The sequence below is a fragment of the Nerophis lumbriciformis genome, linkage group LG26 (genome assembly GCF_033978685.3).
Source record: "Nerophis lumbriciformis linkage group LG26, RoL_Nlum_v2.1, whole genome shotgun sequence".
Classification (NCBI taxonomy): Eukaryota; Metazoa; Chordata; class Actinopteri; order Syngnathiformes; family Syngnathidae; genus Nerophis; species Nerophis lumbriciformis.
In genome coordinates, this window is record NC_084573.2 from 35051591 (window position 1) to 35079587 (window position 27997).

Consider the following 27997-nt stretch of genomic DNA (forward strand, 5'->3'; position numbering starts at 1 on the left):
CGTACTTTATATTATGACCTGTTTAAACCCCAGGGCATTAATTGAGATAGTGATAAGATAAATAAATACAAAATCATCTTTTATGGGCTACTTTCTACTGAGAAGTAGCTGTCCCCAATTGTGACCCCTCAATTTCAATTTATGAGAATGCCGCTTAAAATAGTTTTTAGATTTGTTTCCATGGTGGGATTTAAAATATCTTTACAAGTTTTAAGCAGAGGTTGAAAGACATAAATGTATTGTAGGTTTATTTTTTTTAATTAAAAAAAACTCTGCTCAAAAAAATCATGTCCCTAGTTTTTATGTCACAAGAGTTTTAGAGGCGTGGCTTCGTCTAGATTTAGGCCACACCCCTATATTTTTGACCAGGAAGTGACATTGCATTTCTGCCCCTCATGGCTGCCTGGTAAGTCACTTCATTCTGTAGTTTCTAAATAAATGTGTTCCAAAGTCTGAGACCGTAACACATTCTCTTCAATTGTGTAAACTTTTTCAGCTTTTAAGCAAAGTATTGTGTTTTTATGAGTGTACGACTCTTCAAATATGTGTTTGCTAGCCATGTGCTTGTTAGCATTATTTAGTTTTGGTCAAAATGAGCTGGAATTGTCACACCCGAAACATGTGAGAGAGAGAGAGAGAATGCAGAGAAAGAGGGAAGGCTGATCCAGTTCACACCAAGGATATTTGAAAAGAAATAAGAAAATAGAAATAAGAAAAGAAAGTTTAAAATCATCAACGATTTGGAGGTCACTGCAGGCCAAAGTGGACCAAATCTGATTTTTTTTTACAGCCGACTGTTAAAATGATAAGTAACATGTGATCTTTATCAGACTCCAGTATAAACACGCACAGATCTTAATGTGGCCTCAATGTATCTATCCCTAATGTGGCCCCAATGTGGCCTCAATGTATCTATCCCTAATGTATCCTCAATGTGGCCTCAATGTAGCCTCAATGTATCTATCCTCCATGTATCTATCCTCAATGTATCTATCCCTAATGTGGCCTCAATGTATCTATACTCAATGTGGCCTCAATGTAGCCTCGATGTATCCCTAATGTGGCCCCAATGTGGCCTCAATGTATCTATCCTCAATGTATCTATCCCCAATGTAGCCCCAATGTTGCCTCAATGTATCTATCCCCAATGTGGTCTCGATGTGTCTCTAGTGCATCCCCAATGTGGCCTCAATGTATCTATCCACAGTGTGGCCCCAATGTGGCCTTGATGTATCCCTAATGTATCCCCAATGAGGCCCCAATGTGGCCTCGATGTATCTCTAATGTATCCCCAATGTGGCCTCAATGTATCTATCCCCAATGTGGCCCCAATGTGGCCTCGATGTATCTCTAATGTATCCCCAATGTGGCTTCAATGTATCTATCCCCAATGTGGCCCCAATGTCGTCTTGATGTATCCCTAATGTATCCCCAATGTGGCCTCAATGTATCTATCCCCAATGTGGCCCCAATGTGGTCTCGATGTGTCTCTAATGCATCCCCAATGTGGCCTCAATGTATCTCGCCCCAATGTGGCCTCAATGTATCTATCCGCAGTGTGGCCCCAATGTGGCCTCGATGTATCCCTAATGTATCCCCAATGTGGCCTCAATGTATCTATCCCCAATGTGGCCCCAATGTGGTCTTGATGTATCCCTAATGTATCCCCAATGTGGCCCCAATGTGGCCTCGATGTATCTCTAATGTATCCCCAATGTGGCTTCAATGTATCTATCCCCAATGTGGCCCCAATGTGGTCTTGATGTATCCCTAATGTATCCCCAATGTGGCCTCAATGTGGCCTCGGTGTATCTCTAATGTATCCCCAATGTGGCCCCAATGTGGCCTCGATGTATCCCTAATGTATCCCCAATGTGGCCTCAATGTATCTATCCTCAATGTATCTATCCCCAATGTGGCCCCAATGTGGCCCCAATGTATCTATCCCCAATGTGGCCCAATGTGGTCTCGATGTATCTCTAATGTATTCCCAATGTGGCCTCAATGTATCTATCCCCAATGTGGTCTTGATGTATCCCTAATGTATCCCCAATGTGGCCCCAATGTGGCCTCAATGTATCTATCCCCAATGTGGCCCCAATATGGTCTCGATGTATCCCTAATGTATCCCCAATGTGGCCTCAATGTATCTATCCCCAATGTGGCCCCAATGTGGTCTTGATGCATCTCTAATGTAGCCCCAATGTATCCCCAATGTGGCCTCAATGTGGCCTTGGTGTATCCCTAATGTATCCCCAATGTGGCCTCAATGTATCTATCCCCAATGTGGCCCCAATGTGGCCTTGATGTATCCCTAATGTATCCCCAATGTGGCCTCAATGTATCTATCCCCAATGTGGCCCCAATGTGGCCTTGGTGTATCTCTAATGTATCCCCAATGTGGCCTCAATGTATCTATCCCCAATGTGGCCCCAATGTGGCCTCAATGTATATATCCCCAATGTGGCCCCAATGTGGCCTTGATGTATCCCTAATGTATCCCCAATGTGGCCTCAATGTATCTATCCCCAATGTGGCCCCAATGTGGTCTCAATGTGGCCTCGATGTATCCCTAATGTATCCCCAATGTGGCCTCAATGTATCTATCCCCAATGTGGCCCCAATGTGGCCTCAATGTATATATCCCCAATGTGGCCCCAATGTGGCCTTGATGTATCCCTAATGTATCCCCAATGTGGCCTCAATGTATCTATCCCCAATGTGGCCCCAATGTGGTCTCAATGTGGCCTCGATGTGGCCTCAATGTATCTATCCCTAATGTGGCCCCAATGAGGCCTCAATGTATCTATCCCTAATGTGGTCTCAATGTGGCCTCAATGTATCTATCCCTAATGTATCCCCAATGAGGCCTCAATGTATCTATCCCCAATGTGGCCCCAATGTGGTCTCAATGTGGCCTCGATGTGGCCTCAATGTATCTATCCCTAATGTGGCCCCAATGAGGCCTCAATGTATCTATCCCTAATGTGGTCTCAATGTGGCCTCAATGTATCTATCCCTAATGTATCCCCAATGAGGCCTCAATGTATCTATCCCCAATGTGGCCCCAATGTGGTCTCAATGTGGCCTCGATGTGGCCTCAATGTATCTATCCCTAATGTGGTCTCAATGTGGCCTCAATGTATCTATCCCTAATGTATCCTCAATGAGGCCTCAATGTATCTATCCCTAATGTATCCCCAATGAGGCCTCAATGTATCTATCCCTAATGTATCCCCAATGAGGCCTCAATGTATCTATCCCCAATGTGGCCCCAATGTGGTCTTGATGTATCCCTAATGTATCCCCAATGTGGCCCCAATGTGGTCTCGATGTATCTCTAATGTATTCCCAATGTGGCCTCGATGTATCTCTAATGTATCCCCAATGTGGCCCCAATGTATCTATCCCCAATGTGGCCCCAATGTGGTCTTGATGTATCCCTAATGTATCCCCAATGTGGCCTCAATGTGGCCTCGATGTATCTCTAATGTATCCCCAATGTGGCCCCAATGTGGCCTCGATGTATCCCTAATGTATCCCCAATGTGGCCTCAATGTATCTATCCTCAATGTATCTATCCCCAATGTGGCCCCAATGTGGCCTCGATGTATCCCCAATGTGGCCTCGATGTATCCCCAATGTGGCCCCAATGTATCTATCCCCAATGTGGCCCCAATGTGGTCTCGATGTATCTCTAATGTATTCCCAATGTGGCCTCAATGTATCTATCCCCAATGTGGCCCCAATGTGGTCTTGATGTATCCCTAATGTATCCCCAATGTGGCCCCAATGTGGTCTCGATGTATCTCTAATGTATCCCCAATGTGGCCCCAATGTATCTATCCCAAATGTGGCCCCAATGTGGTCTTGATGTATCCCTAATGTATCCCCAATGTGGCCTCAATGTGGCCTCGGTGTATCTCTAATGTATCCCCAATGTGGCCCCAATGTGGCCTCGATGTATCCCTAATGTATCCCCAATGTGGCCTCAATGTATCTATCCTCAATGTATCTATCCCCAATGTGGCCCCAATGTGGCCCCAATGTATCTATCCCCAATGTGGCCCAATGTGGTCTCGATGTATCTCTAATGTATTCCCAATGTGGCCTCAATGTATCTATCCCCAATGTGGTCTTGATGTATCCCTAATGTATCCCCAATGTGGCCCCAATGTGGCCTCAATGTATCTATCCCCAATGTGGCCCCAATATGGTCTCGATGTATCCCTAATGTATCCCCAATGTGGCCTCAATGTATCTATCCCCAATGTGGCCCCAATGTGGTCTTGATGCATCTCTAATGTAGCCCCAATGTATCCCCAATGTGGCCTCAATGTGGCCTTGGTGTATCCCTAATGTATCCCCAATGTGGCCTCAATGTATCTATCCCCAATGTGGCCCCAATGTGGCCTTGGTGTATCCCTAATGTATCCCCAATGTGGCCTCAATGTATCTATCCCCAATGTGGCCCCAATGTGGCCTCAATGTATATATCCCCAATGTGGCCCCAATGTGGCCTTGATGTATCCCTAATGTATCCCCAATGTGGCCTCAATGTATCTATCCCCAATGTGGCCCCAATGTGGTCTCAATGTGGCCTCGATGTGGCCTCAATGTATCTATCCCTAATGTGGCCCCAATGAGGCCTCAATGTATCTATCCCTAATGTGGTCTCAATGTGGCCTCAATGTATCTATCCCTAATGTATCCCCAATGAGGCCTCAATGTATCTATCCCCAATGTGGCCCCAATGTGGTCTCAATGTGGCCTCGATGTGGCCTCAATGTATCTATCCCTAATGTGGTCTCAATGTGGCCTCAATGTATCTATCCCTAATGTATCCTCAATGAGGCCTCAATGTATCTATCCCTAATGTATCCCCAATGAGGCCTCAATGTATCTATCCCTAATGTGGTCTCAATGTGGCCTGGATGTCACTTCCATGCACAGTTGGATAAAGTGAAAACAAAGGAAGTTGACTGGATTTCGTAAATGAGCAAGAAAGTCGCTACTGCAGGAGAAAACATGGACGCCACAGATCAGCGTGTGAGTGTGTTTGTGATGTGGCTGTAGTGTAGAGACTGCAATCAGATGATGGAAAACAACTGAAGGAGGAGAAGGGAAAGAATTGAAAAAAGGCAAGTGATGGTGCTGCACACACGAATGACGCAGCTGGACCAAAGATGACGTAAAAGTCTCAAACAGGTTGCATTCCAAAGGGATGTGGACGACCTCCTGATGTGGCCCAATATGATATGAAAATATTACATTTGAATTTGAGTTTAGACTGTTTACCTTTTTTAACCCGATATTAACAATTTTCTCCAAAAATAAAGGATTTTAATGTCCACAAAATATAAATGTTTGTAATATTTCCAACATCAAGCATGTTAAAAGTTAATATCAAGCAATAAGGTTGAGGTAATATGATACAACCTTGCAGACAAAATAGTGGTCACGACTGAAACATGTGCAGTCACTACTGAAACACTCTCTGTTTACAAAGAAAAGGAAGTATATTGAGTCATCAACTAAAATATTATGATATTGATTGGTTACATTTATGTTTAACTTCATAAATCATTAACTCTGATCAGTGTTACGCATTTTAGAAAGAAAGAGTGCATATAAATGTTGAAGAATTTCATCTATTGAAGCTATAAAATTTGTCAAAAAAATTATTTTTTATGGATTTTATTGTGAAAAACCTCAATAATTATTTAAAAAAAATAATTTCTACACAAGGGAAGCTAGCGTTATATTTTTCATTCATAAGTGAATGTTATGTTTTGATAGTGTGACAAATTTGGGGAGAGGAAACACATTCCCAAATATTCTGAAAATACAAAATACAAGTGAACTGTTCTTTTCCTAGAAATGTGTACTCCAGATATTATTCCATAATAATGGGGACAACGTTTTGAGAATACAACTTACAACATTTTTAAATCTTTTCAACCTCACTTTGGACTAATTTAGTAGAATGGCCTATTTACTACAGTGTGTTTCTGTCAAAAGTTTTACTCGGGTATCGTTTTAACATATTTACTCATTCTAAATGATATTTTTTTTGTATTTATCATTGGTTATACTGATTGTTGGAATAGAATAGAATAGAATAGAAAGTACGTTATTGATGTCATGTCTGTGTAATCATGTTTTTGTTTTGAGTCATGTTTTTGTTTAGTTATAGGAATTTTTGGTTTCTGGCTTTTCACTCCCTTGTCTTGTTTGCATGATTATCCATTAGTTCCACCTGTTCCACGTTTGGACTCATTGTGCACTCTTGATTGTCACCATAGCAACCCATTAGTTTTCACCTGTCACGTCACGCACCTGTTTCACGTCTTGAGTCACGCACCTGTTTTCGTTAATCATGTCTGTAGTATTTAAGTTCAGTGTTTTTCAGTTTGTCTTTCTGACGACCTCACACCACATGTATGCTCTGTCCATTTTTTCATGTCCATGTTCACGCTGCTCCTTTTTTGTCCATGCCAAGTAAGTTTTCTTTATTCAAGCCATAGTTTGCAAGTTTTGTTTAATTGTTCATAGTTTATTCTCCGCCACTGTGCGCGCTTTTTGTTTGATCCTTTTTTTGTATTTATAGACTTTAAATAAATCATGTACCTTCATTCCCGTCTCGCCCGTGCCAACTTTCCGTTGCATCCCGGAAAAGCAAACTCCCAAGATCAAGTCCTGACAATTGATCCCTGTGGGAAATTCAGCACCACAGTTCGCTCACAATAGACAATAAACATTAAGACATTTTTACATGTGAATAATAGCGTATTCACACTTATTACATTTGCATTAAACACACTCATTTATTTTTTTCTTTAATATTTTTTCAATGAGAGTCTTATGGCCCCATTCGTGGTGGTTTACCTGACACATGGAACGTGACAACTATTCACTTTAGCCGCCAGACGGCAGTAGAGTGTTGAATATCTTAAAATGTGTTTTGTGGCAATTCCAACTTTGACCACAACGTCGGTTGCAGAGTGGCGCTTTCCACCATTTTCAGCAGACTGCATTGCAGAATGATCAACCCTCCACCTTCCTCGAACACAAGGATCGGGGCCGTATAAATCCCTTCCCTACTGTACGACACTGTACTTTTCCCCCTTTATTTATTTATTATGCCTCTTTTTTATTTGTATTTTTAACACATTTCCCTTGATACATAAAGGTATACTGTATATCCCTATTTGCTACATATTCCCAATTACAGTATTTTCTCCACAATAATAAAATTAACAGGAAGTAAATGACAAAATTAGACTTAGACTTCCTTTTTATTGTCATTCAAATTTTAACTTTACAGTACAGATAACAACGAAATTTCGTTGCATTAGCTCATGGTAGTGCAGCATAAAAATGCTTTGATCTCCTGATGATTGAGGGAACCCCCCCTCATGAAACAGGCCTGTAGAGATGAAATAGTCTTGTGATTTTTTCCCCACACATACATATATATATATATATATATATATATATATATATATATATATATATATATAGATATCTACATCCTGAAAATATGCAAACAAAACTGTGTTTAGATCATTGATACTTCAAACTTGCATAAATAAATATTAAGGAGTATAACATAACTTGGTTTCAAAATGTAATGAATAAAATGCTAAAGTTGTTGATAAACAAGCAATTATTTAAATAATTAAATAAGGTCATTTTAAATGAATTATTATGATAATTTAAAATCAATTATTTGAAATATGTTTATTTTAATGTATAATTCTATGGCTGGATGTAATAAGGAGTCACGAAAAAATACAAATAAAAATACAATTAATTTTGATGTTTTTAGCATAATATAGTAAAAATGTATTTAGTTTTTTTTTTAATTAATAAATATATTTAATTAATACAATTTATCTCTAGTCTGGATGATTTAGTTCTTGTCACCCTGTTGTCCTCCCGTCATGAAAAAAGGCTGTCCTCACTCAGGTCCACATGGAGCTGGAGGGGGCGTGGCTTCCAGCTCCGGCTGAAAATCGGGAGTTTTTCGGGAGAATATTTGTCCCGGGAGGTTTTCGGGAGAGGCGCTGAATTTCGGGAGTCGCCCGAAAAATTCGGGAGGGTTGGCAAGTATGAATAAGGTGCATATATAAATAAATAAATAGGTTACTGTACAGATAAATATATTGCACTTTTTCATATGCATCCAGGTTTATGGATGTATGTTATATTGTCTTTTTTATTCCGGCGAGTTAATCCATTTTGTTTGGAGTTGAGGGAATAATTGTGATGCGTTCAAGAGTCTTACGTAATCATATACAATATTTTAAGTGTTAACATGCATAAGATGGAGTGGTGGTGTGAATGAATTATTAGTAATTGACAAGGAGAAGGGGTAGAAATAAATCATAATAATTTCTAAAAATATTCATACTCTTGCGGACATATTTAATTGTGAAAAAATACAACGTGATGTTCCTTAATGTAACTGGTCAAGCGTGTCTGAAAGAAATTCACTATACGCCAATTAAGTAAGATGTTTTACGTATGACCGATTGCGTTTTTAAACATATTCACCCTCTTCCATTTAATTAAACACTTATAATCAGTTACTGCTCGTTAGTATATTAAGTTTGAGTGCGAAGGAAGTTATGAGGACGAGAATAAGACAGCAGCACTGTAGTGACGTTAATATTATATGGAGATTAAAGCGCCCCCTCTGGCTCTAATATGACATTACAGCTTGTTTCACTTCCTGGTTACCGTTGCTAAGGTAGCTTGTTAGTGTCCTCGAGCAAGCTAATACTGGCAGAAACACGGCTATTCTTTTAAATACACTATATATATCTTCTTTTTTTTAAACAATGGCTCTTGTTTCACACAGCCAGAAGGACACGAACGAAACCTACACCTTCTCCAGCCGGCCGAGACCTGTTGAGAACCGCTCCAAATACAGAGAACCACCGACAGAAAAGTATGTTTTTGTTCCGAACGTGGTAATGCTAACGCTAAACCGGAAGTGTCATAATTTGACGAGTTTAACTCTTCTGTGCCGCGTTGGTGTTAAAAACGTGACAAATATGACAAATATATACGTGTGTAGTCCTACACGGCGTGTTGTAAAGCAGTGTTTTAACGCCACCTAGAGACTTGTTAGTGCGAGTTTGACTGAATAGTTTCTTGCAAGTCATGACGCATTGATGACGTCATTTAGGCGATAGTGACATGGTCGTGAAAGTAAACAACTGTGGAAATCAACAATTATGACTCCTTCTGGAACTGCATACCCCCCAAAATATTTGATGTTCTAGGACAGTGGTTCTTAACCTTGTTGGGGGTACCGAACCCCACCAGTTTCATATGCGCATTCACCGAACCCTATAGTGAAAAATAAAATGTATTTTTTTTCTTTCAAATTCAAAAGAAAGTTATATGTTTTTGGTAACACTTTAGTATAGGGAACATATTCTAAGTAACAAAGACTTAATTTAGAGTTTTTTGGACACTAGGGGGACATATTCTAAGTAACACATACTTAATTTAGAGTTATTTGGACACTAGGGGAACATATTCTAAGTAACACATACTTAATTTAGAGTTATTTGGACACTAGGGGAACATATTCTAAGTAACACATACTTAATTTAGAGTTATTTGGACATTATTCTAAGTAAGACATACTTAATTTAGTTATTTGGACACTAGGTGAACATATTTTAAGTAAGACATACTTAATTTAGAGTTATTTGGACACTAGGGGAACATATTCTAAGTAACACATACTTAATTTAGAGTTATTTGGACACTAGGTGAACATATTCTAAGTAACACATACTTAATTTAGAGTTATTTGGACATTATTCTAAGTAACAAATACTTAATTTAGAGTTATTTGGACACTAGGGGAACATATTCTAAGTAACACATACTTAATTTATAGTTATTTGGACACTAGGGGAACATATTCTAAGTAACACATACTTAATTTAGAGATATTTGGACACTAGGGGAACATATTCTAAGTAAGACATACTTAATTTAGAGTTATTTGGACACTAGGGGAACATATTCTAAGTAACACATACTTAATTTAGAGATATTTGGACACTAGGGGAACATATTCTAAGTAAGACATACTTAATTTAGAGTTATTTGGACACTAGGGGAACATATTTTCTAAGTAACACATACTTAATTTAGAGTTATTTGGACACTAGGGGAACATATTCTAAGTAAGACATACTTAATTTAGAGTTATTTGGACACTATTCTAAGTAACACATACTTAATTTAGAGTTATTTGGACACTAGGGGAACATATTCTAAGTAAGACATACTTAATTTAGAGATATTTGGACACTAGGGGAACATATTCTAAGTAAGACATACTTAATTTAGAGTTATTTGGACACTAGGGGAACATATTCTAAGTAACACATACTTAATTTAGAGATATTTGGACACTAGGGGAACATATTCTAAGTAAGACATACTTAATTTAGAGTTATTTGGACACTAGGGGAACATATTTTCTAAGTAACACATACTTAATTTAGAGTTATTTGGACACTAGGGGAACATATTCTAAGTAAGACATACTTAATTTAGAGTTATTTGGACACTATTCTAAGTAACACATACTTAATTTAGAGTTATTTGGACACTAGGGGAACATATTCTAAGTAAGACATACTTAATTTAGAGATATTTGGACACTAGGGGAACATATTCTAAGTAACACATACTTGATTTAGAGTTATTTGGACACTAGGGGAACATATTCTAAGTAACACATACTTAATTTAGAGATATTTGGACACTAGGGGAACATATTCTAAGTAAGACATACTTAATTTAGAGTTATTTGGACACTAGGGCAGGGGTCGGCAACCCGCGGCTCGAGAGCCGCATGCGGCTCTTTAGCGCCGCCCTAGTGGCTCTCTGGAGCTTTTTCAAAAATGTATGAAAAATGGAAAAAGATGAGGGGAAAAAAGTCTATTTTTTGTTTTAATATGGTTTCTGTAGGAGGACAAACATGACACAAACCTCCCTAATTGTTACAAAGTACACTGTTTATATTAAACATGCTTCACTGATTCGGGTATTTGGCGAGCGCCGTTTTGTCCTACTAATTCTGGTGGTCCTTGAACTCGCCGTAGTTTGTTTACATGTATAACTTTCTCCGACTTTCTAGGACGTGTTTTATGCCACTTCTTTTTCTGTCTCATTTTGTCCACCAAACTTTTAAGGTTGTGCATGAAAGGTGAGTTTTGTTGATGTTATTGACTTGTATGGAGTGACATATTTGGTCACTGCATGACTGCAAGCTAATCGATGCTAACATGCTATTTAGGCTAGCTATATGTACATATTGCATCATTATGCCTCATTTGTAGCTATATTTGAGGTCATATATCTCATGACACACTATATGTATGTAATATGGCTTTTAATTTTTTGCAGCTCCAGACAGATTTGTTTTTGTATTTTTGGTCCAATATGGCACTTTCAACATTTTGGGTTGCCGACCCCTGCACTCGGGGAACATATTCTAAGTATCAAAGACTTAATTTAGAGTTTTTTGGACACTAGGGGAACATATTCTAAGTATCAAAGACTTAATTTAGAGTTATTTGTACACTAGGGGAACATATTCTAAGTATCAAAGACTTAATTTAGAGTTATTTGGACACTAGGGGAACATATTCTAAGTAACAAAGACTTAATTTAGAGTTTTTTGGACACTAGGGGAACATATTCTAAGTAACAAAGACTTAATTTAGAGTTTTTTGGACACTAGGGGAACATATTCTAAGTAACACATACTTAATTTAGAGTTATTTGGACACTAGGGGAATATATTCTAAGTACCAAAGACTTAATTTAGAGTTTTTTGGAAACTAGGGGAACATATTCTAAGTAACACATACTTAATTTCGAGTTATTTGGACACTAGGGGAACATATTCTAAGTAACAAAGACTTAATTTAGAGTTTTTTGGAAACTAGGGGAACATATTCTAAGTAACACATACTTAATTTCGAGTTATTTGGACACTAGGGGAACATATTCTAAGTAACAAAGACTTAGGGCTATATAAATAAACATTGATTGAATTTAGAGTTTTTTGGACACTAGGGGAACATATTCTAAGTAACAAAGACTTAATTTAGAGTTATTTGGTTAGGATCAGGGCCAGGGTTAGAGGGTTAGGGTTATAATAAGGCCATGCCGAATAAGGCATTAATAAGTAGTTAATAATGACTAGTTAAGAGCCAATATGTTGCTAATTTGCATGTTAATAAGCAACTAATTAATGGGGAATATGTTCCCCATACTAAAGTGTTACCATGTTCTTTTACTGGTGCACAAAATGAACCGTGCATGAACATCACCTTGTTCAAACAACAAAACCAACACAGTGCATAAACTCACAACAAATTACACACCTGCAAATCAATGTGACTTCTGCTGTTACCGTATCCGTAATACGCCGATAGGGATAAGTTTTTATTTACACGATGAGTCGGGTGTGTCTTGACCTCCGTTGAACCCCTGAGCCCGATTCACCGAACCCCTAAGGTTCCATCGAACCCAGGTTACGAACCACTGTTCTAGGAGGATTGGAGTTGCAACTGCGATGCGAAATTGAATGTGGAATCAAGAAGCTTCCTATCGGATTCCAATATGGAACAACATATTTATTTTCCACAGAAACAAATCACTGTATTATGATGGCTGAATGCAGAAAATTATATGGTCGGTTGTTTATGGATTTCAGTTTTATCCTCCACTTTCTGCATACAAGCAACTGCACAAAGCATTGCCAAAATAATTGTTATTTATCATAAAAAAATAGTTTGCCATACGGCCCATTACTTTCACAATGGATTGTACACAATACTTCATTAAGGGACAAACAATGCACTAACTATTTTATTACATCATGTCAGCACGGTGAAACAGGGGTTAGTGCATGTGCCTCACAATACGAAGGGGTCCTGAGTTCAATCCCGGGCTCGGGATCTTTCTGTGTGGAGTTTGCATGTTCTCCTCCAGGTACTCCGGCTTCCTCCCACCTCCACAGGCACGCACCTGGGGATAGGTTGATTGGCAACACTAAAATGGTCTCTAGTGCAGTGTTTTTCAACCACTGTGTCGCGGCACACTAGTGTGCCGTGAGATACAGTCTGGTGTGCCGTGGGAGATTATCTAATTTCACCTATTTGGGTTAAATATATTTTTTGCAAGCCAGTTATTCAATCAATCAATGTTTATTTATATAGCCCTAAATCACAAGTGTCTCAAAGGGCTGCACAATATAATATATGTGTATATATATTATTCTGTACACATATTATGTATATATTTGTACATATGTTAGATTTTTTTATCGCTATAATAGTCTATTTATACCTGCATTGTCCTTTCCATCCTTACACTTTTCATCATTGTAACTGAGCTACTGTGTTGAATAATTTCCATTGTGGATCATTAAAGTTTGTCTAAGTCTAAGTCTAAGCCACGACGACATCCTCGGTTCAGAGCCCACAAAAGGGCAAGGAAAAACACTGGTCTAGTGTGTGAATGTGAATGTTGTCTGTCTATCTGTGTTGGCCCTGCGATGAGGTGGCGACTTGTCCAGGGTGTACCCCGCCTTCCGCCCGATTGTAGCTGAGATGGGCTCCAGCACCCCCCGCGAACCCCGAAGGGGACAAGCGGTAGAAAATGGATGGATGTCTTACAGTTATTTTTTACCCAGGCAAACAAACATGATATACTTAATACATTTTATAAAGACACCATTTTAAAAATGCATACATTTTTTTCCCCTCATCACCACCCAAGGTGAAAGAAACTCACTTTAAAGCCATAAACAATATTTTGAGACAGATTCAGTATAGAGGACAACATTAGTACATTTTGTTGTGATGACATAGAAACCACCAACCATGTATTTTTTTTCATGTGCCAAAGTTGAGTCATTGTTTATACCTGGCTAAAACCTGTTTTTCCATCATTCTCAATACATTTATACTCTAATTATATTTTATTTGGTATGCTTATTAAAAACAAAAAAGAAACCTTGTGTATCTCTATATTATGCCTTGCAAAGTTCCATACACGTAAATGTAAATTGCAAAATACTCCCCCAAATATACTTGCCTTTAAAATCCTAATCTGTATTTGAAATCCTTTATAATTGTTTATTTTTTTAAACTAAGAATGCTCAAATTGTTTATTCATTCTGTCAATCTATTTTGTAAAAACGCTTGTTATAGCAATTCTCTTGTCTCTTGGTTATTTATTCAGTTATGTTCTTATTTCTTGGTTATTTTTTGTCATTTTCTTTTGTCTTTTGTGATTGCTCCCATTTTTGTAGTACAATTCTGCATCTGATTTCTCAAAATTTGTAATGAAAAAACAAATAAGTAAACAGAGGAAGCACGCTCGCTCCAAATGAGTACCAATTCTTTTTGTCCTATGAATTAGTGCTTTGAACGCCACACATCTTGCACGCAATATTAATAGTGATTTATCTGTTAATTATTCAACTATCCTACATTAACTGTTGTGAACATTAGGTTGAAATTATATTTCAATATTCTAATGGCTGAATTAATATTTTAGTAATCTCTTGTCTAAACCACAATTGTATTCCAAGTGTGTGTGTGTAGGGTTTCTTTTCCTCAGCTGCCTGTGACTGGGTTTTGTCATAGATAAAACACTTTTATAGCCTATGCATTTTTGCAGCCCATTCGGCATGTCTCCAAAACCCCACTTTCTCCGAGTATGAGACAAATTCTGCTGTGATGTTGATAGATCACTAATTTCAGGCAGGGTGCCTAAGGGATGGGCAGACCAGCTGGCTGGGGTTCTCACAGACCTCTTCAACACCTCGCTGACCCAAGCTATGGTACAATCATGTTTTAAGACGGCCACAATCATCCCAGTACCTAAAAAACCCACAATCTCCTCCCTCAATGATTATCGCCCCGTTGCACTCACCCCCATCATAATGAAGTGCTTCGAGAGGCTGGTAAAGGAACACATTGTCTCCAGACTTCCCCCCACATTCGACCCATACCAGTTTGCTTATCGCCCTAACCGCTCCACAAAGGACGCCATCTCCTCTGCACTCCGCCTGAGCTTAGAACATCTGGAAGGAAAGGACACACACGTGCGAATGTGGTTTCTGGACTTCAGCTCGGCGTTCAACACCATCATCCCGCAGCACTTGGTGAGCAAACTGGCCCCCCTTGGATTCAGTACCCCCCCCTATGCAACTGGCTGCTTGACTTCCTCACAGACAGACCCCAATCTGTGAGAGTGGGCGACAACACCTCCAGTGCCATCTCCCTGAGCACCGGCTCCCCCCAGGGCTGCGTCCTGAGTCCACTGCTGTTCACGTTGATGACTCATGACTGCTGCGCCAGGTCCACTACCAACCACATTGTGAAGTATGCAGACAACACAACAGTAGTGGGCCTCATCCGTGACCACAACGACATGGACTACAGGGAGGAGGTGAAACATCTGGTTGACTGGTGCAGAACCAACAACCTGGTCCTAAACGTCGACAAGACCAAGGAGATCATCGTCAACTTCAGGAGGCATCAGTCCAGCCACGCTCCACTCTTCATCAACGGCACAGCAGTGGAGATGATAAGCAGCACCGAGTTCCTGGGGGTGCAGATAACTAACAATATGGCCTGGTCCCTACACACCGGAGCTCTTGTAAAAAGAGCTCAGCAGCGCATGCACTTTTTGCGTCGGATGAAAAGAGCATAGCTCCTTCACCCCATTCTCAGCACATTCTACAGAGGCACTATAGAGAGCCTGCTGACCAACAGCATCTCTGTCTGGACTGGAGCCTGCAATGCCTCAGACTGGAAGTCTCTCCAGAGAGTGGTGAGAACGGCGGAATAGATCATCAGGACTCCTCTTCCTTCTATCCAGGAGATCGCAAAAAGCCGCTGCCTGACCAGGGCTCAGAAAATCTGCAGAGACTCCTCCCACCCCCACCAAGGACTGTTTTCACTGCTGGACTCTAGAAAGAGGTCCGCAGCCTCCGTAGCAGAACCTCCAGGTTCTGTATCTGTATAAGTCTAAGTCTAATTTATGTTGTATTTGTCTTTTTGTCTTTTACTCTACAAATGGGTCTCTATCGTGATTTTGACTGCCTGGCCAATGTTTAATCAAAACATTCCTGTTTTTGCCAAAATCACAATCTGATAAATTCTGTTTTGTGCTAAAGTGGTATTTTTGTATCTGTGCAAGCTGGCAATCCAAAAGATTGCCAGTTGTCTTTATCAGTGTTGTGTCCAGACTCGGCCTGCTGTCGGCCAAGGCCGAACACCGCCGTGACGCAGACAGAGCAGAGACAAGGCGATATGACCTGCGTCAATTAATTTTCATTTATTCTATAATCATATATTATGTCTAACTGGAGTTGTCGAGATTACCCCCTTCCCTCAGCGACAGCTTCAGTGATGTAATAGGGACCTTCCTAATAAATAGAGGAGGCGCGCGGGCTTGACTTTTAGAACGTAGTTTGGATCTGTAACTAGAATACAGCCCAAAACAAGTGTCTCCTCATGAGCTAAATTGAACTCTGTCTCTGCATGATTCCTGGCTTCTTGTCTGATTATTAGATGTCATCAGTGTTTGAACCTGACAATAGGAACAATTCCAAAACAACATTATGTTTTAATGGACAAAACATGTTTTCTAGCCCATTGAGACGTTCCTCAACTAATGAGCTGTTTTGTCTCCAGGGCAATCAGCAGCAATTATGGAAACATCATGTATGATCGGCGTGTCATCAGGGGAAACACTTACGCCCAACGCTTCATGTCAGCTGTAAGCACATTACTGTAAAATAGGACTTAATGTTTGCATTCATCAGGTAATATGTGTGATTGTTCACCCTGGGACAGATGGTGCAGGATGATCTGGTTGAAATACAAAGACAGCAAGAGATCAGGCGGAGAGCCGTGGCTCGAAAAAAGAAAAGCAGGGAGCCCCTGAGATCTGCAACTCCAGAGGCCGTCGAAGGCAGAAAACACAATGTCGTGCAAACAGGTGAAGTGTGTTGTGAAGTGAAGTGAATTACATTTATATAGCGCCTTTCTCTAGTGACTCAAAGCGCTTTACATAGTGAAACCCAATATCTAAGTTACATTTAAACCAGTGTGGGTGGCACTGGGAGCAGGTGGGTAAAGTGTCTTGCCCAAGGACACAACGGCAATAACTAGGATGGCGAAAGCGGGGATCGAACCTGCAACTCTCAGGTTGCTGGCACGGCCGCTCTACCAACCGAGCTATACCGCCGTCCGTGTTCATCAACCTCTGCTTGTATTTCATTATACTTGTCCAGGGTGTATCCCGTCTTCCGTCCGATTGTAGCTGAGATAGGCTCCAGCACCCCCGCAACCCCGAACGGGACAAGCGGTAGAAAATGGATGGATGGATATTAGGGGTGTAACGGTACACAACAATTTCGGTTCGGTACGTACCTCGGTTTTGAGGTCACGGTTGGTTAATTTTCGGTACAGTAAGAAAACAACAAAATATACATTTTTGGGTTATTTATTTACCAAATTTGCAAAATCTTCCACCAAAAATATTTTTCTTACTGGAATATTGTGAAGTAATCCGAACCTTGGGTAGGTCAATAATTCATAATAACATTGATTTTGATTAGAGATGCCGATAAATGCTTTAAAATGTAATATCGGAAAATATCTGTATCGGTTTTTTGATTATCGGTATCGGTTTTTTTTTGGTTGTTGTTTTTTTTAAAATTAAATCAACATAAAAAACACAAGATACACTTACAATTAATGCACCAACCCAAAAAACCTCCCTCTCCTGTTTACACTCATTCACACAAAAGGGTTGTTTCTTTCTGTTATTAATATTCTGGTTCCTACATCAAACTTGCCAACCTTGAGACCTACGATTTCGGGAGGTGGGGGGGGGGGGCGTGGCTAAGAGGGGAGGAGTATATTTACAGCTAGAATTCACCAAGTCAAGTATTTCATATATATTAACAGAAATACTTGAATTTCAGTGTTCATTTATTTACACATATACTTGTTGAGTTAAGGGTTGAATTGTCCATCCTTGTTCTATTCTCTGTCACTATTTTTCTAACCATGCTGAACCCTCTCTGATGATGCATTGCTGTGTGGCACGCACAAAAGTGCTTTCATCAAATGCACTAGATGGCAGTATTGTCCTGTTTAAGAGTGTCACAACATTTCTGTTTACGGCAGACGAACTGCTTTACGGTAGACCAAAACGTGACTGCTGTTGTTGTGTGTTGTTACCGCACTGGGAGGACGTTAATGAAACTGCCTAACAATAAACCCACATAAGGAACCAAGAACTCGCCCTCCATCATTCTACAGTTATAACGTCATTGGGCAGGCACGCCGTTTATATTGTGGGAAAGCGGACCTGAGTCCGCCTGAATTTCGGGAGATTTTCGGGAGATAATTTGTCCCGAGAGATTTTCGGGAGAGGCGCTGAATTTCGGGAGTTTCCCGGAAAATCCGGGAGGGTTGGCAAGTATGTCCTACATTATATATCAATAAATATCAATACAGTCTGCAAGGGATTGTGCGTGCTGCTGGTCCACTAATAGTACTAACCTTTAACAGTTCATTTTACTCATTTTCATTAATTACTAGTTTCTATGTAACTGTTTTTATATTGTTTTACTTTCTTTTTTATTAAAGAAAATGTTTTGAATTTATTTATCTTATTTTATTTTATTAATTTTTTTAAAAAGGACCTTATCTTCACCATACCTGGTTGTCCAAATTAGGCATAATAATGTGTTAATTCCACGACTGTATATATCGGTATCGGTTGATATCGGTATCGGTAATTAAAGAGTTGGACAATATCGGATATGGGCAAAAAGCCATTATCGGACATCCCTAATTTTGATTCAATATTATGTTTTGAGCAATGACAGTTTGAAAGAAAAGAAAAAACAGATTTGTTTTATTAGTCAACATTGCAACTTTTTCTAAATGACATTTAACCTTTAAGCTTTTTTTATTTCACTTTTGTTATGTTTTTGTTTATTTTAATAGTATTTTTAGAATGGGCGGTGGGCCTTTAAAACATTAGCTGTGGGCCGCAAATGGCCTCCGGAGCACACTTTTGACACCCCTGCTATAGATAATAAAAAATTAAATGTGATAAATCTATGGATAAAAAGCAGAACCTGGCGACGTATGCGCGTTTATCATAACTCTATCTCTCTCTCTGTCTCTGCTCCTCCCTCACCAATGCTGCTGCACGCACAATTTGTTTTGTTTTTAACCCATACTTGCCAACCCTCCCGGATTTTCCGGGAGACTCCCGAAATTCAGCGCCTCTCCCGAAAACCTCCCGGGACAAATTTTCTCCCGAAAATCTCCCAAAATTCAGGCGGAGCTGGAGGCCACGCCCCCTCCAGCTCCATGCGGACCTGAGTGACGTGTTGACAGCCTGTTCACAACAGCAATGTTGTGACACTTTTAAACAGGACAATACTGCCATCTACTGCATATGTGACCCACCCATAATGTGTCACAAAATTTTGTGTTGATTTATTTATTTTATTTTGTGGTTTGAATTCGTTTTTGGAGCTGTCATTACACATTTATCAGTATTCACATTGGTCAGTAGGGGGCAGTAGGGCGTTTCTTCCCAATTGAATGCTATCATCTGCAAACCGGAAGTGTCTTGTCATTCTGATGAGCGCGACCAGTCTGTGAACAATTGAAACGTCCTGTGTGCTTTTTCCTCCTGTATAACAGGTTAGTTTTGGTGAATCAACTCACTGAATAATATCCATGTGATCTTTATAAGTTTAAGTACACATTCTGATGGTAGAGCCTAACTCTAAAGTGTTTGTGAGTTGTAGTTTGTATTTGTGAATGAATCCAGTGCACAGCTGCAGTAATCAATACAAAAAGGCGACGTGAGTGCGCAATGTTTATATAGGAACTTCTGATCCTAATTCAGACTCCCAAATTAGAGCTCCCGTTTTCTTATTGATTTTATAATGTATATTTGTATAATGTGTGTGTTCTGAAATAGTGACAGAGAATAGAACAAGGATGGCCAATTCAACCCTTAACTCAACAATGAGTAGATGAGTGTTATGTGTGTAAATAAATGAACACTGAAATTCAAGTATTTCTTTATATATATATACATATGTATATATATATATATGTAATATAATATACATATATATAGCTAGAATTCACTGAAAGTCAAGTATTTCTTATATATATATATATCTTAACCACGCCCCCCGCCCAACCCCCGACCACAGCCCCCACCCCCCACCTCCCGAAATCGGAGGTCTCAAGGTTGGCAAGTATGTTTTAACCCCTTCTTAACCCTGAATGTACATTGAAAATACACGCAACCCTAACTCAAAATGCTGGACATTCGAGAAACTCCGCCTTGACAGCTCCGCAAAAGAGGACATGTTAAGTGAAAAGAGGACGTATGGTCAGTCTATCGTAGCCCAATAGCTGCTAGCAGGCCGTGTGTTGTGCCTCGGTGTGCATTGTTTACACAACGTGCGTTACGCTACTTAATATGTTGGTGTGGAAACTTGTTCGGTACACCTCCGAACCGAACCGACACCCCCGTACCGAAACGGTTCAATACAAATACACATACCATTACACCCTTAATGGATATAAGAGCCTGCAAAGTTGTGGTGTCTTTTCAGAGCTTTACCTGGAAGAGTTGAGCTGCATCATAGATGTTTCACACACTGAATGCCAGACTGATCCTCTCCTGGACAGACCGGCGTCTCCGCTTTTTATACCTACCAAATCTGGCGAAGATGTTGCAACGCAAGTTGAGGAAGGAGAGGTAGGCGTGCCACTCACGACTGAACTGTACTGCTTGATGAGGGAAAAGAACGATTAAACACATATTTGTCTCATTTTTGTATAGTTGTTTGACTTTGATAGAGAGGTGCAGCCATTGCTGGAGGTCCTGGTGGGGAAGACCATTGAGCAGTCCCTCCTGGAGGTGATGGAGGAGGAGGAGCTGGCTCGTCTGAGGGCCCAGCAGAGGGCCTTTGAGGAGCTCCGGAACGCTGAGCTGGCCGAGGTGCAACGGCTACAGGAGCAGGAGAGGCGTCGGCGGCAGGAAAAGGTATTACGGTGGAAGTACATTTGGTTTTTAACCCCCAAAAAGGCTTGTGTGGAGATTTGGCTGGACAGTGGAACGCCTCTATTTGCAACCTTTTCGGTCTACGAACTTTTAGATCGAGCAAAACATGCCTCCGTGTGTGGACAATGTCTCGGCATACAAACGCTTCATTCATTCATTAATTTTGTGTGCCGATGGAAGCGACGTGAGTGTATTGTGAAGAGTAGTATATTTTTATACACTTTTCTCTAGCGACTCAAAGCGCTTTACATAGTGAAACACCTTTAAACTACATTTAAAAGGGGCGGGACACTTCACCCTTGCCCCCGGTGCCGCTCACACCGGTGAATGAATGATGAATGATAGGTGGTGGTCGAAGGGGCCGTAGGCGCAAACTGGCAGCCACGCTTCCGTCAGTCTACTCCAGGGCAGCTGTGGCTACGAAAGTAGCTTACCACCACCAGGTGTGAATGAATAATGGGTTCTCACTTCTTTGTGAAGCGCTTTGAGTGTCTAGAAAAGCGCTATATAAATCTAATCCATTATTATTATTATTATTATTATTATTAAACCAGTGTGGGTGGCACTGGGAGCAGGCGGTTAAGTCTCTTGCCCAAGGACACAACGGCAGTGACTAGGATGGCGGAAGCGGGGAACCGAGCCAATTTTGATGACATCACTTCCTGTACACGCGGTTACGGCCATTTTGGCCCTATACGTCACATCTAATGGCGCACGAATTGGCTCGCAAATATGGAAGAAACATGTCCACACTTGCAATCGTTATAAAAAAAGAACGATTATACGACCCCGAAAGGGACAAGCGGTAGAAAATGGATGGATGGATGGATATATGGTTGCTGACTTTGCCAAAAGGGTTTAATATAGAGATGTCCGATAATATCGGTACTGCCGATATTATCCGACGATAAATGCTTAAAAATTATCGGTATCGGTTTCAAAGAGTAAAATTTATGACTTTTTAAAACGCCAATGTACGGAGTGGTACACGGACGTAGGGAGAAGTACAGAGCGCCATAAACCTTAAAGGCACTGCCTTTACGTGCCGGCCCAGACACATAATATCTACGGCTTTTCACACACACAAGTGAATGCCAGGCATACTTGGTCAACAGCCATACAGCTCACACGGAGGGTGGCCGTATAAATAACTTTAACACTGCTACAAATATGCGCCACACTGTGAACCCACACCAAACAAGAATGACAAACACATTTCGGGAGAACATCCGCAAAGTAACACAACATAAACACAACAGAACAAATACCCAGAACCCCTTGCAGCACAAACTCTTCCAGGACGCTACAATATACACCCCCCGCTACCCCCCGCCCTCCCCTCAATCCCGCCCCGCCCATACCCCGCCCACCTCAACCTCCTCATGCTCTCTCAGGGAGAGCATGTCCCAAATTCCAAGCTGCTGTTTTGAGGCATGTTAAAAAAAAATGCACTTTGTGACTTCAATAATAAATATGGCAGTGCCATGTTGGCATTTTTTTCCATAACTTCAGTTGATTTATTTTGGAAAACCTTGTTACATTGTTTAATGCATCCAGCGGGGCATCACAACAAAATGAGGCATAATAATGTGGTAATTCCACGACTGTATATATCGGTATCGGTTGATATCGGAATCGGTAATTAAGAGTTGGACAATATTGGAATATCGGATATCGGCAAAAAAGCCATTATCGGACATCTCTAATTTAATATCTTCAAAAGGACAAAGAGAAAGTGCAAGACGGTGAAGACCAGGTCGAAAACCCGTTGCTTTTGTGGATAAATGAGATGCAGCTAGCAGATTAATAGCAATATTTGTGAAAAGGCTCGCCATCTATAAGGTTTTATATGATATCCAACAGGGACCATGTTGGGACCAGCACGGAAGAACAATTTAAGGCGAAACGTGGGTGGTTGGAAATATTTAAAAAGAGGGACCGGCATTCATTGCGTGGTGTGGGGTGGGGAGGTGGAGGAGTTTATTAAATACTTCGAGGATTTTATCTGTGAAGGGGGATTCTACCGCAGCAAGTTTTTAACTGGGATGAGACCGGCTTATTTTGGGGAAAAAAAGATCCCTTAATACAGCTGAGGAGAAGGCACAACCGGGACACAAGCCGGTGAGGGGTTGCCCTTTACAACTCCGAAATACCTAGAATCAGGGGTGTCAAACTCATTTTAGCTCAGGGGCCGCATGGAGGAAAATCTGTGCCGGACTATTAAAATTATGGCATTAAAACTAAAAATTAAAAACAACTTCAGATTGTTTTCTTTTATCTTACTTTGGCCCAAAATAGAACAAACACATTCTGAAAATATTACAATAAAAATATAGAAAAAAATACTGGCAGCGGTAAAGTTTAGATCCATGAAGGAAAGAAGAAAGTGAATTAATGTGTATAACTGAATACATTTACATATGCATAAACATGTTTTTTTTATTGAATTAAGTAACGTTTATGACAACCTTTTTCCAAAACACAATATAGAATGTGAGATCCATCCATCCATCCATCTTCTTCCGCTTATCCGAGGTCGGGTCGCGGGGGCAGCAGCCTAAGCAGGGAAGCCCAGACTTCCTCTCCCCAGCCACTTCGTCCAGCTCCTCCCGGGGGATCCCGAGGCGTTCCCAGGCCAGCCGGGAGACATAGTCTTCCCAACGTGTCCTGGGTCTTCCCCGTGGCCTCCTACCGGTCGAACGTGCCCGAAACACCTCCCTAGGGAGGCGTTCGGGTGGCATCCTGACCAGATGCCCGAACCACCTCATCTGGCTCCTCTCCATGTGGAGGAGCAGCGGCTTTACTTTGAGCTCCTCCCGGATGACAGAGCTTCTCACCCTATCTCTAAGAAAGTGCTCCGCCACCCGGCGGAGGAAACTCATTTGGGCCGCTTGTACCCGTGATCTTGTCCTTTCGGTCATAACCCAAAGCTCATGACCATAGGTGAGGATGGGAACGTAGATCGACCGGTAAATTGAGAGCTTTGCCTTCCGGCTCAGCTCCTTCTTCACCACAACGGATCGATACAGCGTCCGCATTACTGAAGACGCCGCACCGATCCGCCTGTCGATCTCACGATCCACTCTTCCCTCACTTGTGAACAAGACTCCGAGGTACTTGAACTCCTCCACTTGGGGCAAGATCTCCTCCCCAACCCGGAGACGGCATGGACTCGGACTTGGAGGTGCTGATTCTCATCCCAGTCGCTTCACACTCGGCTGCGAACCGATCCAGTGAGAGCTGAAGATCTTGGCCAGATAAAGCCATCAGGACCACATCATCTGCAAAAAGCAGAGACCTAATCCTGCAGCCACCAAACCTCAACGCCTTGACTGCGCCTAGAAATTCTGTCCATAAAAGTTATGAACAGAATGGGTGACAAAGGGCAGCCTTGGCAGAGTCCAACCCTCACTGGAAACGTGTCCGACTTACTGCCGGCAATGCGGACCAAGCTCTGACACTGATCATACAGGGAGCGGACTGCTGCCACAATCAAACAGTCCGATACCCCATACTCTCTGAGCACTCCCCACAGGACTTCCCGAGGGACACGGTCGAATGCCTTCTCCAAGTCCACAAAGCACATGTAGACTGGTTGGGCAAACTCCCATGCACCCTCAAGGACCCTGCCGAGAGTATAGAGCTGGTCCACAGTTCCACGACCAGGACGAAAACCACACTGTTCCTCCTCAATCCGAGATATAGATATAGAATAGAATGTGAGATATAACAGGATAATGCATACATTTATCATTTGTTTTCAAAACGATTACACAAAAGTGGGACCCCAAAAATTTACTGTGGGACCCCATTTTTATGACTTGATGGGGTCCCAGGGACCCCATTTTGAAAATTCCTAGCGCCAACACTGATGGAGTATTGGTGCGTGCAAAAAAACAGTATGTGCCAGTTCTAATACTAATCAAATATCATCGGGGGCCATAGATAATTCCGCGGGCCTTGACTTTGACACCAAGATCATTAAAAAAGCCGCAAATATTCACCGACACAAAGTAAAATGGAATTTCCTTTGTTTTTAATGTAGCAACATGGTTGGTAACGTTTTGGAAAACACCAAAATCAAGCGGACTTATGTGTGTGCGCACGCATTGACAGTTACCTGTAAGATGGCTGTTGTTGTTGTCTTGTTTGGATAAAAAAATAATTGTTCAGCCATTACTCCCTTGTTATGTTGCTTTGATATATATACACATTATAGTGTCTTCAAACAGTACTTTGTCTTCACTGAAATAGGGATTTTTGTTGAGGCTAGAACCAATTATTCATGTTTATATTGATTTTAATGGGGACCTCTGCTTCATAATGTCAAGACTTGGACTATGGCGTGGTTTGTTCTCCCGTGGTGCAAATGAACATTTGGACCAGACATGGCGTGAAGGTGAAGACATGATTTATTTAAACACTATAACTACAAAAAGAACAAACTAAAGGTGCGCACAAGGCGGAAGTACAAACTTGACAAATGAAACCAATACTTGCACATGGGCAAAAAAAACTAAGGACATGAACAAAAGTCGCTAACTGTGGCATGAATAGAAACAACTTACTTGGACATGGCATGAAGTGCGCAGAGGTAAACAAAGTGTGAAGCAGAGAGTCAGGGGTATGATGTCAAAAGGGAGACTTCCTGGCAACAATGGGTTTAAATAATAGTGACATGATTAAAGACAGGTGCGTGAGTCGTGAGGGCAGGTGAAAACTAATGGGTTGCTATGGTGACAAACAAGAGTGCACAATGAGTCCAAACGTGGAACAGGTGAAACTAATGGGTAACCATGGAAACAAGACAAGAGAGTGAAAAGCCAGAAACTAAAGAGTCCAATAACGAAACAAAACAAAACATGATTACACAGACATGACACATAATACAAACTTTTCAGTTTGCGAACCATGTTAATGAACCAATTAAGTTTGTAAATCGAGGTTCCACTCTATAACTGAACATTACACATAATTAAGAGACAAACTACATAAAAAGACTAAAAGAAGAATAGCTGGCCGCTTCTCAAAGTCAAAAACAATGTTTGATGAGGGGGACATTTTGACCCCAAAACTAATTATTTTATTTTGGGAAAAAAAAAAAAAAAATGAAAATGATGAGTTTATGCTTAAAAATAATAGTTCATTAACAGCTTTCGGTCCCCAGGAGCGTAGGATTGCCCAGCAGAGGGAGACATTGAAGAGGGAGCAAGAGACAGTGGAGAAGATTGCAGCCCGGGCCTACACCCATCATTACCTGGCTGACCTTGTACCCACTGTCTTTAAGTCTCTAAAGACCCACGGCTTTTTCCATGACCCCGTGGAGAAAGGTGGTGAAAACTACCACTCAGTAAGCTTGGGTTCAAAGCTGAAGTGTTGAAACTGTGGTGCGCTTCTGATTTTCAGATATTGAGACAAACTTCTTTCCATGGCTGATGGCCGAGGTTCACAGCAACTTGGACAAGAGAAATACAGCAAGGCAGCTTTTAGACAGTAAGTCTGAAAGCATCACAATGTTACATTTAAAATAACTTGAGAAGGAGTTAAACAGTTCTTACTATTACAGTATTGTAATAATGGCTGAAAAGTAAAATGCACAATATAACACTGGGGGGGCTCTGGTCAGCTATTTCAGGATTACCCGCTCAGTTCTCTCCTCGTTTAGTTGCTACATTGCCATCTAGTGACCATTTTTAATTATTACAAATGTTTAATGATTATTTGTTGAGATTTTAACGTTTTTTTTTAATGATTTTGCTTTTTTATTTCAGCAATCATCCAGGATGTGGTCCAGAAAAAACTGCCACTCTACACACAAATGGAGTCACAGCAGGATGACAAGTAGAGGGATGTATTATAAACGTAACCAACAAAAAAGATCATGAATACTTTTTTTTTTTTCTTCCATTTTTGTGCTCCAAAAGCTCTTTCATTCACCTTATTTGTAGACTTTAGTAAACAGACATTTGTCTCAGTCATGCAGTGTTCATACATTAAATACATGCTTTGATATTAAACTAATAAATGGATGTCTACTAACTTAAAAAGTACTTTCTGCTGAGATGCAAGTCATATTATACGAGTCTATTTTTATACCGTTATCCTATTGGTCAGATAACCTGTGGCTCCTCCCCCTTTCAGCTTTTGAGCGCGCCAATCAGTACGATTTTGTAAGAAATCACACATGTTTACAGACTGACAGGTAAGCATACTAGCCAACACTCCCGAATTTTCCAGGAGACTCCCGAAATTCAGCGCCTCTCCCGAAAACCTCCCGGGACAAAGATTCTCCCGAAAATCTCCCAATTTTCCATGCGGACCTGAGTGAGGACAGCCTTTTTTCACGACGGGAGGACAACAGGGTGACAAGAACTAAATCATCCAAACTAGAGATAAATTGTATTATTATGTTTATCTTACCTAAAAATAAATATATTTACTAATTAAAAAAAAAAAAAAAAAAAAATACATTTTTACTATATTTAGCTAAAAACATCAAAATTAATTGTATTTTTATTTGTATTTTTTCTGACTCCTTATTACATCCAGCCATAGAATTATACATTAAAATAAAAATTTGAAATAATACATTTTAAATTATCATAATAATTCATTTAAAATGACCATATTTAATTATTAAAATAATTGCTTGTTTATCAACAACTTTAGCATTTTATTCATTACATTTTGAAGCTCTCAGAAGCCAAGTTATGTTATATTCCTTAAGATTTATTTATGCAAGTTTGAAGTATCAATTATCTAAACACAGTTTTGTTTGCATATTTTCAGGATGTAGATATATATATATATA

General features: G+C 40.5%; 1 protein-coding gene across 2 annotated transcripts; it reads left to right on the forward strand.

The window, feature by feature from the left end:
• Window positions 1–378: 378 nt before the first annotated feature.
• rsph3 (radial spoke head 3) lies at window positions 379–27181 on the forward strand. Of its 2 annotated transcripts, none has more exons than XM_072916148.1 (8): window positions 379–406; window positions 16761–16845; window positions 16923–17067; window positions 20735–20880; window positions 20965–21168; window positions 26354–26516; window positions 26593–26679; window positions 26958–27181. In XM_072916148.1, the coding sequence occupies exons 1-8, from the start codon at window positions 396–398 to the stop codon at window positions 27029–27031; spliced, it is 915 nt and encodes a 304-aa protein (XP_072772249.1). In that variant the 5' UTR covers window positions 379–395; the 3' UTR covers window positions 27032–27181. The 2 variants fall into 2 exon arrangements, with proteins under 2 accessions (XP_072772249.1, XP_061842706.2); XM_061986722.2 differs by lacking the exon at window positions 379–406 and adding an exon at window positions 8752–8956.
• The last annotated feature ends 816 nt before the right edge of the window (window positions 27182–27997 follow it).